Source organism: Corvus cornix, chromosome 4A, assembly GCF_000738735.6.
Source record: "Corvus cornix cornix isolate S_Up_H32 chromosome 4A, ASM73873v5, whole genome shotgun sequence".
Lineage (NCBI taxonomy): Eukaryota > Metazoa > Chordata > Aves > Passeriformes > Corvidae > Corvus > Corvus cornix.
The window spans coordinates 10,534,621-10,549,393 of record NC_047058.1 but is presented as its reverse complement, the minus strand read 5'-3'; the positions used below and the strand labels follow the sequence as shown (position 1 = coordinate 10,549,393).

The 14,773-nt window shown below is 35.6% G+C and overlaps 1 protein-coding gene across 5 annotated transcripts in view; it reads right to left on the bottom strand.

The window, feature by feature from the left end:
* STAG2 (stromal antigen 2) overlaps positions 1–14,773 on the bottom strand; it is a 76,607-nt gene that overhangs the window by 23,954 nt on the left and 37,880 nt on the right. For all 5 annotated transcript variants that reach the window (XM_039571876.1, XM_039571880.1, XM_039571878.1 and 2 more), the window contains exons 3-14: positions 14,181–14,259; positions 12,893–13,054; positions 10,056–10,152; positions 8,708–8,784; positions 6,949–7,153; positions 4,525–4,676; positions 3,232–3,305; positions 2,994–3,117; positions 1,812–1,910; positions 1,636–1,715; positions 983–1,090; positions 8–119 (exon numbers count right to left, since the gene is read on the bottom strand). In XM_039571876.1, coding sequence (XP_039427810.1) covers positions 8–119; positions 983–1,090; positions 1,636–1,715; positions 1,812–1,910; positions 2,994–3,117; positions 3,232–3,305; positions 4,525–4,676; positions 6,949–7,153; positions 8,708–8,784; positions 10,056–10,152; positions 12,893–13,054; positions 14,181–14,259 — 1,369 coding nt within the window. The remainder of the gene's footprint in view (positions 1–7; positions 120–982; positions 1,091–1,635; positions 1,716–1,811; positions 1,911–2,993; positions 3,118–3,231; positions 3,306–4,524; positions 4,677–6,948; positions 7,154–8,707; positions 8,785–10,055; positions 10,153–12,892; positions 13,055–14,180; positions 14,260–14,773) is intronic.

Genomic DNA, 14,773 nt, shown 5'->3' with positions numbered 1-14,773 from the left:
AACTTACTTCACTTTCCAAAAAGAAAAACACTAATGTCTTCACAAGATTAGCATTTGGACTTTGTCTTCCCCTCCTTTTCAGTATTCCATCATCTTCAGCATCTCTGCGGCTGAAAAGCCTAAAAGAAGAATTATTTCTTGACAAGTTTCTTCTTCCTTGCCTTCACCATAGTCAATTCACATCAAGATATCTGGTTTTTATGCACTAAATACCTTGTTGCTTGGCTCTACATTTTATTTTGAAAGGAAGTAATTTGGGACAAGTATCATTTGAACCATTTCATATATGTGTTTTATATATGCTGAGTCGATATTCCACTGACTGTTTCCAGTGGAATGTATAATTGTAACAAAATGCTTTAAAAACATCAGTGATAACTGCAGGTGCTTGAGGTCCTATGCTCTGCCTTAGCAAATTGTATTTTCTGATCCTCCCTACAGGAGACTTTAAAGCAGCTAGGAAATACTGGAAGGAGGTCTGGTAAGTACTAGACGGAAACTCTATTTTGTTCTCCTACACACCTGACACATGTTGGATTTTTAGTGGATTTTTTAAAATGAAAAATATTTTATGAAATGGTCATATGGGACAATGGGGAAGAGGCAGGCACAGGGGAGGAACTACAAATGGGAAAACACTCATTATGACACAAGCCCAAGTTTTAGGCCCCAAACTATGTAAGCATTTTAAGACATTTTACAGGAAGGATGGGAAAGGAGAAGACATAGGAACATTTTTATTATATTCCCTGAAGGTACAAGCTTTCAAAGTGCAGCCTTCAAAACTGCTCTCTATTTCCCATTTAGAAAAACTACAGCAGTTCAGGAAATACAGTAATGTTACATTTTCTCTTCTTTCTTAAGGCCACTTTATGATTCATTTTTTCCTTAATGAAAACTAGTAAGAATCATCACATTAATGCACACAAAATGCACAAAAATCTATAGGAGCAAGAAGTTAACTGTAATTTCTCCATCTTACTTTTTATAAAGAAATTCCCCTGCAGCAACTGCTACTGGCCGATGAGCTGAATAAACCAGGTGGTAGACATTTTCACAGTCTTCTGCAGTCAGAACTTCTTCACTACTCCTAGGGGAAGGGATGGGAAGAAAGAAAGAAAGAAAGAAAGAAAGAAAGAAAGAAAGAAAAAACCAAAAAAGGCTGAGTCAACAAAGTATGACCTCTAATGAGGGAGATGGAAATGAATGAGAACCTAGACCTTTTCCTTCAGTTTATCATCCTAAAATTCAGAGTCTTAGTTCCAAAGTCTTCCTGAACAAAATATAATGATGAAGTACGAGCTACTGCTAGAAGGTTACGCTCAAGAGTTCAACTACCACGTAACGTTCAACATATTCCATGTTCTTCATTTCAAACATTCCACGATAGTTTTTAACTATGAGGCTGAATTCGAAGTTCCCCTACACCTACCGAACTGTGGGAGATAAGTAGTAACACTGTTCTAGACAGATTACTTTTGAAATTCCATTTTGTTTGAGAGCAAGATGTACAGACATTTCTATAGCCTTCAGATTATCTGAAGCATCATGCTGCTGGCCTCACCCACAGGGATGAGAAACACTCAAGTTTCAGTATGTGTTGTACGTCAGATAAGGAAATATATATGTACTTACTGTAAAACAAGAGTGAGTAATTTTATTGCTTGGACTGCAACATCATATTCTTTGTCAAGAGTCATAGACACAATTCTGTCCTAAGAACACAAAAGAAAATATTTTTGAAGAGGAAAGAAATGTAATGCAACTTCAAAAAAAATTCATATATACCAGAAGTAAGAAGTTACACTAACCTTGAACCGACTGGTGAAGAGCTCCAATTTGGAATTAAGCTCCTTATTATAGTAAAGCCCTTGCAACGCAGTTAGGCATTTGAGTCTTACTTCTCCTTGCTAAAAGAAAATTAAGAACTGAATTAAAAGTTAAGTATAGGATACAAATGTGACCTTCCTGTCATACAAGACAAGTTTCTTTTACAGTCAGAATTAATTCAAAGACAAAGATTAAATGCTGTCACAATATACTACTAATAATCATGCTAATGACATAAGAATATAACCTTGTTTGTAACAAGGCAGTGAAGCAACAAAACCAAACAAAAACCTCCAAGGTCTTACTGCAGTTACCATCTCCATAAATCAAAATACACCTGTTTCGTTCTTTCTAAACTCTCAAGATATTTCTATCTTTGACGACCATCCCTTGTGCAGTCAGAATTACTAAGTAGATAATGGAAGAAATATTCCTCCTGAAATACAAGATCTACTTCAGCAGAGAACATGTTTTAAGGTATAGATGATCTCAAGCAGTTTCTATCACCCACTGTCAGAGGTTATTGGGTTTTTACACCAAGCCCATGAACAGCACAGCAAGACTGAGCGTCCCTCATCTCTTTCACTTAAAAGTCAATAGCTTAAAGTTTCCAATGCAAGAACTGAGGCAATGTGCTGACTCAACAATGAGTCAGGGAGTATTTGTAAACTATCTATTGACCTCTCCAAGCAGAGAATAGTCTCTAGGTGGTAGTTGGTAAATACAGCTTGAGGCACTCACCAGCATAAAAGGGGGCTTTTCCCATGCTTTTTACAGCTAGATGAGAATGCTACAGAGTTTCTTAACTTGGCAAAACAGAGAACTGCCAGGCTACAGGGCTACATTTGTCCATATCACATGCATTAATTTGAAGTAGTTAAGTACTATGAATCACAAGTTTGCATCAGCAATAAATAAATAGAAAAGATCATTTGCCTACAAATAACAGTTCCTTAAAAAAATCTGTATGTACTCTCTAAAAAATATTCAAAAGATTCAAGTCTCGCTTATACATATTTTGAAATGCCAGTACTTCTGAGTGATAAGGAAAGCAGTGACCAATTCAAACAGTTAAGAGATCCAAACCTAGTCTGGAAATATCAATAACAAAACCCAAGGAGTTCTGCTTCTTGGTTCTGCTCCTTTTGCTCAGTGCAGTTTACCTTGTCATGCATAGTCCATCCCACGTATTTTAAGTAGCTGTCATTGAGAAAGGCATCACTATACATTTTCATCCATATTCCAATCTCCTCAATGCAGATGGCTCTTATTTCAGCAATTGCATCTCTGTGGAGGGAAGTGGGGCAGTAAGTTCAAACAGATGAATAATCAGAAATAACCTGTCAACAGCTTCCAGAATAGATTAATGGTGCTACACATTACTTACTAAGAGAAACTTACCGGTATCTATGCACAAAAACACCTTTAAATATTGCATTCATCATGTTTTCTATTTCATCCTGATTTTCTTGAAGCTGAAAGAATGTAGAGAGTACATAAACAGTGAGCAGCACTTTTACAGTCAGATCAGATGGTGCTGATGCTAGACAAAATAAACTAACATTTAACATTTTAAGTGTGACCATTAAATCCTTTCATAGATTTAGAAATATTCACAGATCTGTTTCACAGTACAATATGCTATTATTTAAGAAATTGTATCTACCACAGCATACAAATTCTAGTAATTCTGACCACTGGAAAACAGTTCTTCAAGTGCAACAAAGATATCTTGGGTTTCTGAAAGGTCCTTCTTAATTAATTTATAAGAAAACCTGATTTCATTTTCTAGTAATATCGGTGCTTTTTTTATGTATCTCTGTATTACTCACACTAGGACTGGCCCTGCACACACATCTAACAAAACTACATTGAATAGGTGGTTAAAAGATCAGTCTCGAACTGCAAGATCTTTGGGAGATGACCAGAAGACAAACTTGTTAGTTTGTCTGAACTGTCAGGAAAAAAAAACCCTTAACAGGTAACAGCACAAACGCTGAAGAGCAAAGGTGAGATGTTTCCTTTGATCATCAAGAAGTTATTTCTGATGTCTAAAAAACAAAAACCTAAAAGAAAGCAAACACCACCACTCAAAAAAAAAACCAAAAAAAACCCAGAAACCAAACCACTAGTTGCCCCAAAAGTAAAAACTGAAACCTGATTGAATTAGGGCTTTCAACAAGACAACACTGTCAGCAATGAATCAGCAAGTCTCTTTTACACAAAAGAAAGAAAATAGAAGTAGACTGCATTTTCAATTTTGATAGTGCTTTCTGTAGATGAAAAAAGCCTTATCTAAAGCCTTTAAACACACTTTCTGCTGAGATCATTATAAAAAGCAGTATTTTGCTCCAAGATCACAGAGGTCTTTTCTAGAAGCCAAAACCTGACAATGTATGGTAATTCTTGGTACATATTTGAGCTCAGTGTAGGAAGATCATCGAGAAATACAACAAAATTGTATGTATTACTGATTGCGGTCTCTCTCACCAACCTTACTACAACACTACTATTTTTAAGACTCGACATTTATTTCTTTTTACAGAAAACCCAACAGTAAGAAGCACCTTTCAAAGTTTTTTAAATATTAATAGAGAGACTAATAACTACCAAAACCAATTACAGAACAAAATTAATTATTCGCTGTCATTTATGAACACTTATCCTATGCATACCATCTAGAGTTGCACTAACCTCCTTTCTCTTCTGTAGTAAGAGTTCCAGCCTATCATTAGCTCGTTTCCCAATTATTTTATTTCGTTCTGCTTCATACTGCCGCTGTGTGTTGTCCATGTTAATACTTAGATTTAATGCCACATTCACTAAAGCAGTCATCAGTTTCATGGCTACAAAAATAAGTGAAAAGAATAAGGATTATTTAAAAGGTTACCTGATCAAAAAAAACTTAGAAGAAAAATCTTCACACCTCTTCCTGTCAACCCTTTCTGTATTTATGAAAATATAGTCACTGTAAATTTTTAGATACACAAACTTGAGCAATGTCTTACCAAGCACTGCATCATTATTTATCAAGACAATAGATGTAACACTGCTATTCTGTTCTTTTTTGTCGCTTCTTTAATGTTATGTGCATTCTTTTTATTATAAGCAAATTATTACTGTTGAATTGCGATAGAGGGTATGTTTCCTCCCCAAAATGAAGACAGAATATAAAATTTACAAACATAGCTCAAGAAATACTAAAAGAATTCCATTATCAGAGTCAGTTAGACTGATACCATTCAGTCTTAAATATACAAGAAGTTTCTTTCTTGAAAAGGAAATGTCTTAGACAACCAATGCCACCATATCACACCAGTCTTTTCCCCTCAATTTAATTTTCACAAGGGGCAGGTTTTTCAAAGATTCATTTATTAGCAAAAGCAGAGAAAGCACATTAGCCAACTACAAGCCAGAAAACAGAAAAGCAAAATATAAAATACACTTGCACAGGATCTTTTGTGTGCTTTTCTTTTTAAATCAACCCTTTTTAAAAGGGTGCATACAAATAATACCCCATTTTCAGGTGATCAATTGTGTACTTGCTTATCTTGTGAGCTCCTGTAACAAGGCATAAAAGGGCTTGCACTGGCAGAGAACACACAGAAAATTCTTGTGCATGTACCACCAGCAAAAAGCTGACGAACAAGGCTTAAAAGACATGCAGTTATATGGAAATATCATTTCACACTGTGATCTCCAAGGATATCAAGATTAAAGAACAAGTCTCAGCTAATCACAGAAGCCAAAATTACCAGAAGTACCAGTAAACATGGACACAAGGATTTTGTTGGCACTCTTTTCTGTATAAAATACAGTCTTCAACAATACAAACAGTAAAACTCAAGATGAACACACAAAACCAACATAATTGATACTGATGTGAACAAATGCAAACATATGGCTACAAAAAAATATTTTGTGTGACAGAAACTGACATGCAACAGGGCAATTTCTGCAACTTTTATTCAGGCACAGCTCAAATTAAAAAAAAAAAAATTATATAAAAACTTGCTATTTAAGACCTAGAATTTGTATTAGTCATATAGTACAACAGTCAGAATTGCTAATACAGCAGAATCTGGAAATTCTCCTGAAATAAAAAGGTTTTGTTCCTCTCTCCATAAGAAATGTCCTGGCTGGTGGAAGTCTCACACAGCAGCAGCAGCCCCATGTGCAGTGTGCTAATGTAAATTCAAGAAAACTATCACAGATATAGAAGGGCTGACAGGACAGTCAGGACTGAAGCCAGCTGTAAATCAGCCAGGTTCAGGGAAGCTAACAATAATTATTTCCAGTGTGGCAAAACCTCAATTCCACGTAGAGGCTGAATTTACCTTGTTCAAAGTAAAATTGGTACAATAACCTCATATAAGCTGACAGCCACCCAGTACCATTCACAATCCTTCCTCAGTAATCAGTGCAAGTTTACGACTTACCCTAGAAGCTCATCCTTTGTCCATACAAAGACATATTTCTTTGAAACACTCTGTACTTAACTCATAAGGGATTTCTTTACAATTAAACAGATTGGGAAAAAAATTATGTGAAGAGATCAATTACATAAAACAAAGAAATTTAGAGACTGTATTACTGACGAAAAAATTCTTTTAAATTATTTCTAATGCAAAGACTGGAACTGCTACTTTACACTGCACCATGGCCTCAATATGTAGCACAAAATAAGTTTGTAGTAAAAATTGCATCCAACATAAACTACAACTTCTTTTTGACTTAATGCAGAGCACGAACAGGTTCAACTGCATTTGAGATTAAAAAGATTTACACCCTTATTTATGACCAAAGACAAACTAGTAGAATCAACAGAAAAGTTTGCTTCTATTTACTTTTTCTACTAGACTTAAAGGCAATAAAAACTAAGTACCAATAAAAATTAAGCTAGCAAAGAATGCTTTAAAATAGTGCTGTATTTTTCAGTACCAAAAATCCAAGATAAAAAGCTGTGCCAAAGCAAGTTGCATTAGATAAAAACTGTATCACACAATAAAACACAAGCTGAATGTTGAGTATCAAGAAGTTTAACCAGAGTAATTCTGTCCCGTGCAACACAAAACATTAAACATAAGCAATACCCAAATAAATATATAATTCACTGACCTGCCAGTGTGCTAGTGTGCCGAAACGCTCTGACTTGTGAGTCTGACAGCCCCGTAAGCAGTGAAATGACAGTATCCATCATATATTCATCATATATGATGCTATATTGACATTGTCGGACGAGTACTCCAATGAACTCACAAAAACTGGATTTGAACTTCTTCCACTGGGGGCCAGCCATAGTTAGTGGATAATCTCCACTATCCTATTAAAACACAGAAAAGGAAACAGGAAGCTCTTTCAAACATCTTAAAAGTTATTTCATTAAATAAAGATTAAGAAGAGATGGGTACAACTTTAAAGCCAAAATCTCCAAGGCCTTAGAAATGATACATCAGAAGAATATGATTCCATAAATATGCATATACTTTGCAGCTGAGGCTTGTTGTAACACAAAGACAACATTCTAACCACTAGTTTATCTTTCTTGTTTGACTCAAAACCAAAAAAAATTATATGCATTATAAATCTGCTTCATTACACTAGAACCATCACCTGGACAGTTAGGTGACAAGTTTAGGAACAGTCAGAGCAGGATCATAATAATGTTTACAGGGAAATGCTTACATATCAGACTGAAACTTCCTGAAGTCATAAAATTACCTACTACAACACCTTGAATATAAAAAACGTGTGTTCCTCTCCTGATGTGGGAGCCTTTACAAATGATGGTAAAATGGGAGAAAAAAATAATCATTTGTGTCAGTGCTTCTGTGAATAGTTTCTTTAAGAGGCTGAACAACAATACAGATTGAAAAATAAAGAAAGTATCCATGAAAAGGGATTAGAAATCTGAGAGCTGTTCATTACAATTCTGTTACCAAAAAAAGTGACCATGACTGTGATTAAAAACCCCAAGTACCAACAGTCCCAGGTGTGGCTTTACAAATTTTATACAACTACTGCCTCAGAGCAATCAAATCTATTTATGCATTGAGGTAATTCTAAGGAATGCTAAAATCCTTTTAAAGAAAAAGATATTACATTTTCCCCTCAGTTTAAGTTATGGATGTTTTTAATTATTGGAGGGGTGGCAGTGGAGAGAATTGTTTCTGTACTACACAAATTTGGGGAGGAGGTTTTAAAGCTACATTTACGTTCTCTGAAACACAAGATGAAAGGAACACCACTCAAACCCAGGAAAACCAAAACCAAATCAAACCAACAAAAAAAACCCACCCAAAACAAAAACTACAACAAACAAACAAAACAAAAATAACCCCACCCATCACCCACCAAAAAAACCCCCTACACAGCTCATTTACCCCAACGCTCTGTGGAACAGAAAGTGACAATTTAAAGGGAAAAAAGCCATAATCCCCATGCAAGGAAAAGCATTAGTCTTCAACTGGAGAATAATCAAATTTAAATCCCCACAATTTGTAGATTAATGAATGCATAGACATAAATTTAGCAACCACTTTAAGAGAGAATTTAAAGCCTTACATAAACATCAAGATAGGGAGGGATCCCCCATAGTGCCACCATAGTAGGAGTTCCCACTATTTAAAAACTGAAAGTCAGTATTGATTTCTTAAACCACTAATCAAATATGTTGCATACACACAGAGCTTTACTTCCTAGTTTTATAAATTCAGTGAAATAAGAGAGTTTAATATTTTCATTCATAAAAGTCCTGTAATTTTTGCAACTCCTTATTCTTGAAATAAATGTTTAGCAATGTGAAGCAGCAAGATTAGGACAAGTAAAAAGAAAATAAAAATTAATATTATACATAATCAGCACTTCATTAACTTACCTCATCAAATTCTTCAGTCATTTTTCGGATTATTTCAGAATTCTGCATATGTCGGAACATCTCTGCTGTGACAACTCCTACAATTTAGATATTAGGTCATTAGCACTGTTAATATGAAAGCTGTAGATGGCAGATGACATACCTACTGCTACAATGTAAAAAGAATCCATTTTCACCTAACCTACTGATTACACATGTATATTTTTAATAAATTTCACATTTTTTCTTCTAGCATCCATGTATAATAAGCACTTAGTACCATTTATATATGTGGGGTTTATTATTATTCTTTTCAAGAAGTGTGTGCATGTACATACACATCTAGAATTTACTCACTCACTCATATTCGGAAGTCAAAGATACTTGTGCCAGACCTCTGTATCAGCGAGCAATTACACCATCTGAAGTGACCTTTTTGGACTCAATATTCTAAATGGTGCAAGACATTTCTGAACAGCTGTACTGCTACTTATTATCTTCTGCACTGCAATAAACAGAGTGCTTTCATGCAATTTCTATTTGTCTTAGCTTCAAATTGTTAGACCTCCCAAAGTTTACTGCAAAATTCATGACAAGGATCATCACAGAAAGCACTGAAAGATTCTGTGGCTTTATCTTGTAACAAAAATCAAAAGGTCACTACTCTTGAAAGTGCAGATAACCTCTGAGGAACACTGTTAGCTTTCTAGAGATTTACGCACATTAAAGGTTTTATCAGGACAGAGAAACGCTTGAGCAGAACAAATTACATCCAGTCCTCCTCTATCAAGCATAGGGACACTGGAAGGCAAGTTACCTTCTCTTCAAAAGGAGGTGAGGTAAAAGAATGGAGGACATGGAAATGAAGAAAGAAAAATCAGAAAATAAAGAAAAAATATATGGAAACACAGTCTTACTGTAGACAGGCAACATGAAGTTGTCCATAATATCTTTTAGAACAAGCATGTCTACAAAAGCTATGAAGCTTTCTTAAAACAATCAACATAAAGAAATAGGTACATCCAAATTAGAATTTCAAGAGTGAACAAGCTGAACTATCAGTGTTAGGAGAGATGGTTTTCTGAAATAATAGCAGGAACAGAGGAAGATGAAGCACACGTTAAGTACCAGTACTGACTTCTATCCACTGTAAATACAAAAAGGCTTAATCAACACTTTAAGCTACAGTACAATATTTCTAAACCTCCTGCTCCCACCTTTGGAAATAGTCATTTAACTCCAAGAACTTGATAATGTAAATTAGCTGTGGGGATGAAACAGTTCTACAGCATCAGTAGTATGAAAGCAAAGATTGAGAATCATACTATAATATTACTTAAATGGATGAGTAACCATTTCAGTATCTTACCTTTGCAGCCTGAACACTGAATAAAGAAGTTAATGAGATCAAGAAGTGCTATATCTCTGTCATGTTTGTATGACTCTATCCAGTCATCCACTACAGACTGAAAGAAAACAAATACAAGGCACTGCTCAGTTTTCTTAAATTGAAGACGCTGTTACTTAACTGCTTTCCAGTAAGTGGTGGTTCTTCATCCCTTAAGTAACTTGAACCCTCTTTTTTGATTAATACAGAACTAAATGTTTAAATAATCTTTTACTGTCTTAAGTTCTCAATAACTCATTTTATTCTATAAACATATACCAGTACAAAACTGACATCTAAACATAAAGCACAGGAATACCATATACTCCTACAGTAACGTTTTTGGAGGAAGAATACAAAAATAATTGGGGTATTTTACAGAATCACATTTTTTATTTACACCCTCCTCCTGCTCTGCCAAACTATTGACACTTGTCTGAAGATACTATCTGTGCATTCAATTCAAACAGCTACAGCTCCCTATACTCTTTAAAAAATGTGCCTCTTTGATGAATTTGCTTCAACCACATTTGCTGTAACAGGATCAACAGCACTGCCCTACACTCCATGGATATTAATTACTCTGTAGTCACTAAGCCAAATAGGAACAAGCACGTTTTATTAAAAAAAACCTTAATGTGAAGCAATTAAACCTGTGATAATCATTTTGAGAAAACAGAATTTACCTGCAATTATGTTTTAACCATCCATTTGTAGAGTACAAACCATCTACTGCCAAGGTCATAAAAGCACAGAATCACACAATTTTACTAACACAGGTACAAGAGACTCACTCAGGTCTGACCTTTTTTAAGACGTTCATACCCTTCCCTAAATGATTGAATTCTGAATTTCAAGGACAGTTGGACTATGAAGCATCTCCAAAGCTTCCTGTCTGTATTCTCAGTGCTCACCCTCACAGGCAATATTGCTGCGAGGACAAATAGAACATATTGCCATTGAGAAAAACATCTGAACAGAGATACAGCTAAATCCCTCTTCCCTGAATCTCAGATTGTGTAGAGTGTGATGCACAACTTCAACTTCTGTCAGCAAGACAAAAAGTATGAAAAACTCAAAGTGAAACTGTCATGGTCTTTCCAGTAGGAATAGAATCTGTGAACTAGAACTGAGGGGATTGACCTAAAGGGAGGGATGAAATATGAAGAAAACATCTTAAATTTGGCTTCTAAAGAAGGTCACCATGCAAGAACTGAAGAATGATAGGAATGCAATAAATATTTCAATTAGGCAGTTTTGTTTTCAGAATCTATTCAATTTAAAGAAGCTCCAGCAAAACAGTCGTCTCTTGAAGTGTTTTGTCTCTGTGAATGAACCACCTCTTTTTCCCAGAGAACAGACACTAATTCACAGAATCACAGAATGGATTAGGTTGGAAAAGACCTTTGAGGTCATCAAGTCCAACTTAGGACTTAACACCACCTTGTCAACTAATTCAGAAGGTATAGAATAGAATTTAAAATAAAATAATTCACTTAAAATTATTACCAAAATTTTTCCAGATAAGCAAACGCTGAGGGCCATGGAAAAAACTTTGTACTCTGACTGTTGAAATGGACTTTATTTTAGAAATAATTTGAGAATTTTTTTTTTCCTAATTTTAAAAAATTGACAAAGATTCAGGTATCAATTTCCCAATTCAAGAGAGTAATCAGAGCTGGCAAAGGTCCATTTCGCCCTTGGAAAGCAAAATATTTTGACTGTATATCATTTTAAACAGTTAAAATGTCATGAAGATACAATTACTGATAACTGGCTGAAAAAGTTGCACACAGAGGAACAGTTAGAGAAGTATTGTTTTTCCATCCACTTTGAAATCGAGCAAAACAAATGATGGGAGTATCAGAATTTCTCTGTGCAAATACATCAAAGTAACGTGTTCTTGTTCCCAGCTGTAATGCAGGAGCCTGCAAACCTTGAGAGGACTGCACAGCGACCCAGCTTCCTGTATGTGTGTTACAGGAGCTGTAAACTCCAGACTTCCAATCCCAAAGATAGTCTTTGTTCCACAATGCCAAGGAGTCACAGGAGTGAGTCAGCAGGAAAGCTTCATGGCTGACAGGCTTACACTTTATTACACTCTAACCCTATCTTGACTGGGAGACCTACAGACAAGCAAACACTTTTTAAAAAACCCAGCAAAAACAGAGCAGCATTTCTTAATAGTCTGACTTCAGTCCTGTAAGTAAATGCAGTACAGAGAGTGCCTAACGTAGATACTTGAACAGGTTAAATTTCCCCTAAGTTGACTTGGCCAGAGTATATGGCTACACTGTAATTGGCTGGAATTTGGGTCAGGAAATTTAAAGAGGAGCTCTTAAGTTGTAGCTAGTGATTTTACTTTGGGTGCAAGAAGAGAAGCAGCTATATTTTCAGATAACCTAAGGTCTGGATGCATGTAAAAACTACAGATTCTCATTAAGTTCTATGACAACAATAAGTCTGAACCACATTTGTATTTAGTTACCACCACACAAAAAGAACTTTAAAGTCATGCAATCCAAAATAACCTTTTTTCATTCCAGATACTAAAAACTTACTTTGAATCATAGTATGAATTTATTCATTATATATGTAATTACTCATGAATAACATTTTAAAATGAAAAATCAGTTTATTTGAATTCAAACATCAACAAAGAAAAACCACTTTATTTTGATCTTTATATACAAGTAAAACTAGCAAATTGAAGGAAAAAATTACTTGAGATTTCATTTGATTAAACTGCATGTAGAGGAAAATATTGTTATATTTAAATTGTATCTACATCCAAGTCATAGAGATATCCCAGGTCTTACCTGCATAGCACTCTTGCCCATTTTAACTACTTCAAAGAGCATCATGTTTTCCACACCATTCTGTTGGTGATGTCCATTCATCCGATTTGGACCACCAGGTTTCCCTCCTCCGTTTCCACTTTTCCCCTTCTCTGCTGGTCCTTTTTTTCCTTTTTTACAGGTCTGCAATCGCACACACAAGAGGTTTTACTTAATTACTATGAAGTATTAAAGAAATCACTATCCATACCATAACAAATATACACAAGGCCTTTGATTTTCAGCAACCGTATTTTTTAAATATTTTACATATATGTGTGTGTGTGTATATATATACACATAAACTCAAAAGTTGAGAACAGCAGACCCTGAGTGATACAAAGACCAGCAGACCAGCAAGAACTCCGCAGGTTCCCCTTCCTCCTTCCCTCATTTAAAATCTTTTAGCAACTAAAAATGTGATTAGTGATAGTGTATAACACAGATCTTTCTCGTGTTTAAATTGTAAAACAGATTATACGTATTTCCTTTAAAACAGCTAAGGTGATTCTAAAACATCACGAAGTCTCCTCTGCAATTCATTAACCTTTTGTTTTTTTATATGAACATACATTTGCAAGTGGGGGTGAGGAAGAGCAGACAGGTGTCTTCGTACTTGATTTCTCAAATCAAGTATGACTTACAGAAAGAAAAACATTAAGTACAAATTACATGACCATTGTGCACAATCTATCACCACCTCTCAATAGCCAGGTGCTCTGCACTGGTACAGGCACATGGGGTGTCCAATGAGGGGTCACAGTCCAGGCCAGCACTCAGCAGGGAAGGAGCCACACATGGTGGGTGTGAAGCCAGTGAGAGGCACATGGGGAAGACAACTGTCCAAGGAAGGGAGAGAAGGCCTGGGAACTGGGTTTAGACCTCCCACTCCACTACTGTAACCTCCTGTCGCAACCCGTTAAAAAAACCCCTTTTAACAGCATAATTGGTTTCTGTTCACTTTTCAAATTAAAAGACACAGAAATCGTGATGAATTTAAGTATAGGATGGAAAATATGCCAAGAAACCAATCAAATCAAAGCTTATCCTTTCCTTCCCTACTTCCCTTATGCCTTCAGAGCACTAAGAAAATACCACTGAAACAGTCAAGATGAAGCCTTTCCATGCAAATACAAATATGAACTCTAGCCACAGAACACTTGCAGCATTTTCAGAAAATATTCCTTGCTCATTCAACTTCAAAGCAAGTGCTAAGCTCTTCAACTTATAACAGTAGAAATATTTCAGTATCCCTGAAGACTGAACATACTTTGCCTTTGCCTTGTTTTTGATTTTTTCCTTCAATATCCTCAAAGTCTGTATCGGAAGAGAAGTGCGTTTCAGACTCCCTGCAAGGATGAAAAGACAAACCATTTACACATTTCATCAGAAACATTCTTAAATATACTACATAAAATCACAGTATGCTCTCAGTCCAGTAAGTCAACACCAACAGTGAAACTGTTTTTTTCCCAAGCCTGCTGTTGAGGAACAGAGCATATCCCCACACTCGCAGCCTATCCTGTCTCCTCTCAACAACGTATCTGTGAAGGAAGCCATACAGTAAGATTAAAAGATTTGAGGGTAGGTAGAAAATAGCAGCAGGCTGGGAACCATGCCTTTGGCATGTGACAAACATGACAACATCTCAAAAAGCAAAGAGCTTTAAATATCGGCCACAAATACTTAAACAAAATGAGAAGGAGAAAAAACCCAACAGCAAAAAAAAACCCCAAAAGCATCACTCTCCCTGACAACCAAAGTGTCTCAACAGATTTCTTCATGCTGTTAGAAACTTAGGAAATAATTAAGAGGTTTGCACTTATGTCGAAAGGTACAGAAAATAAGTTTATGTCAGGTTTC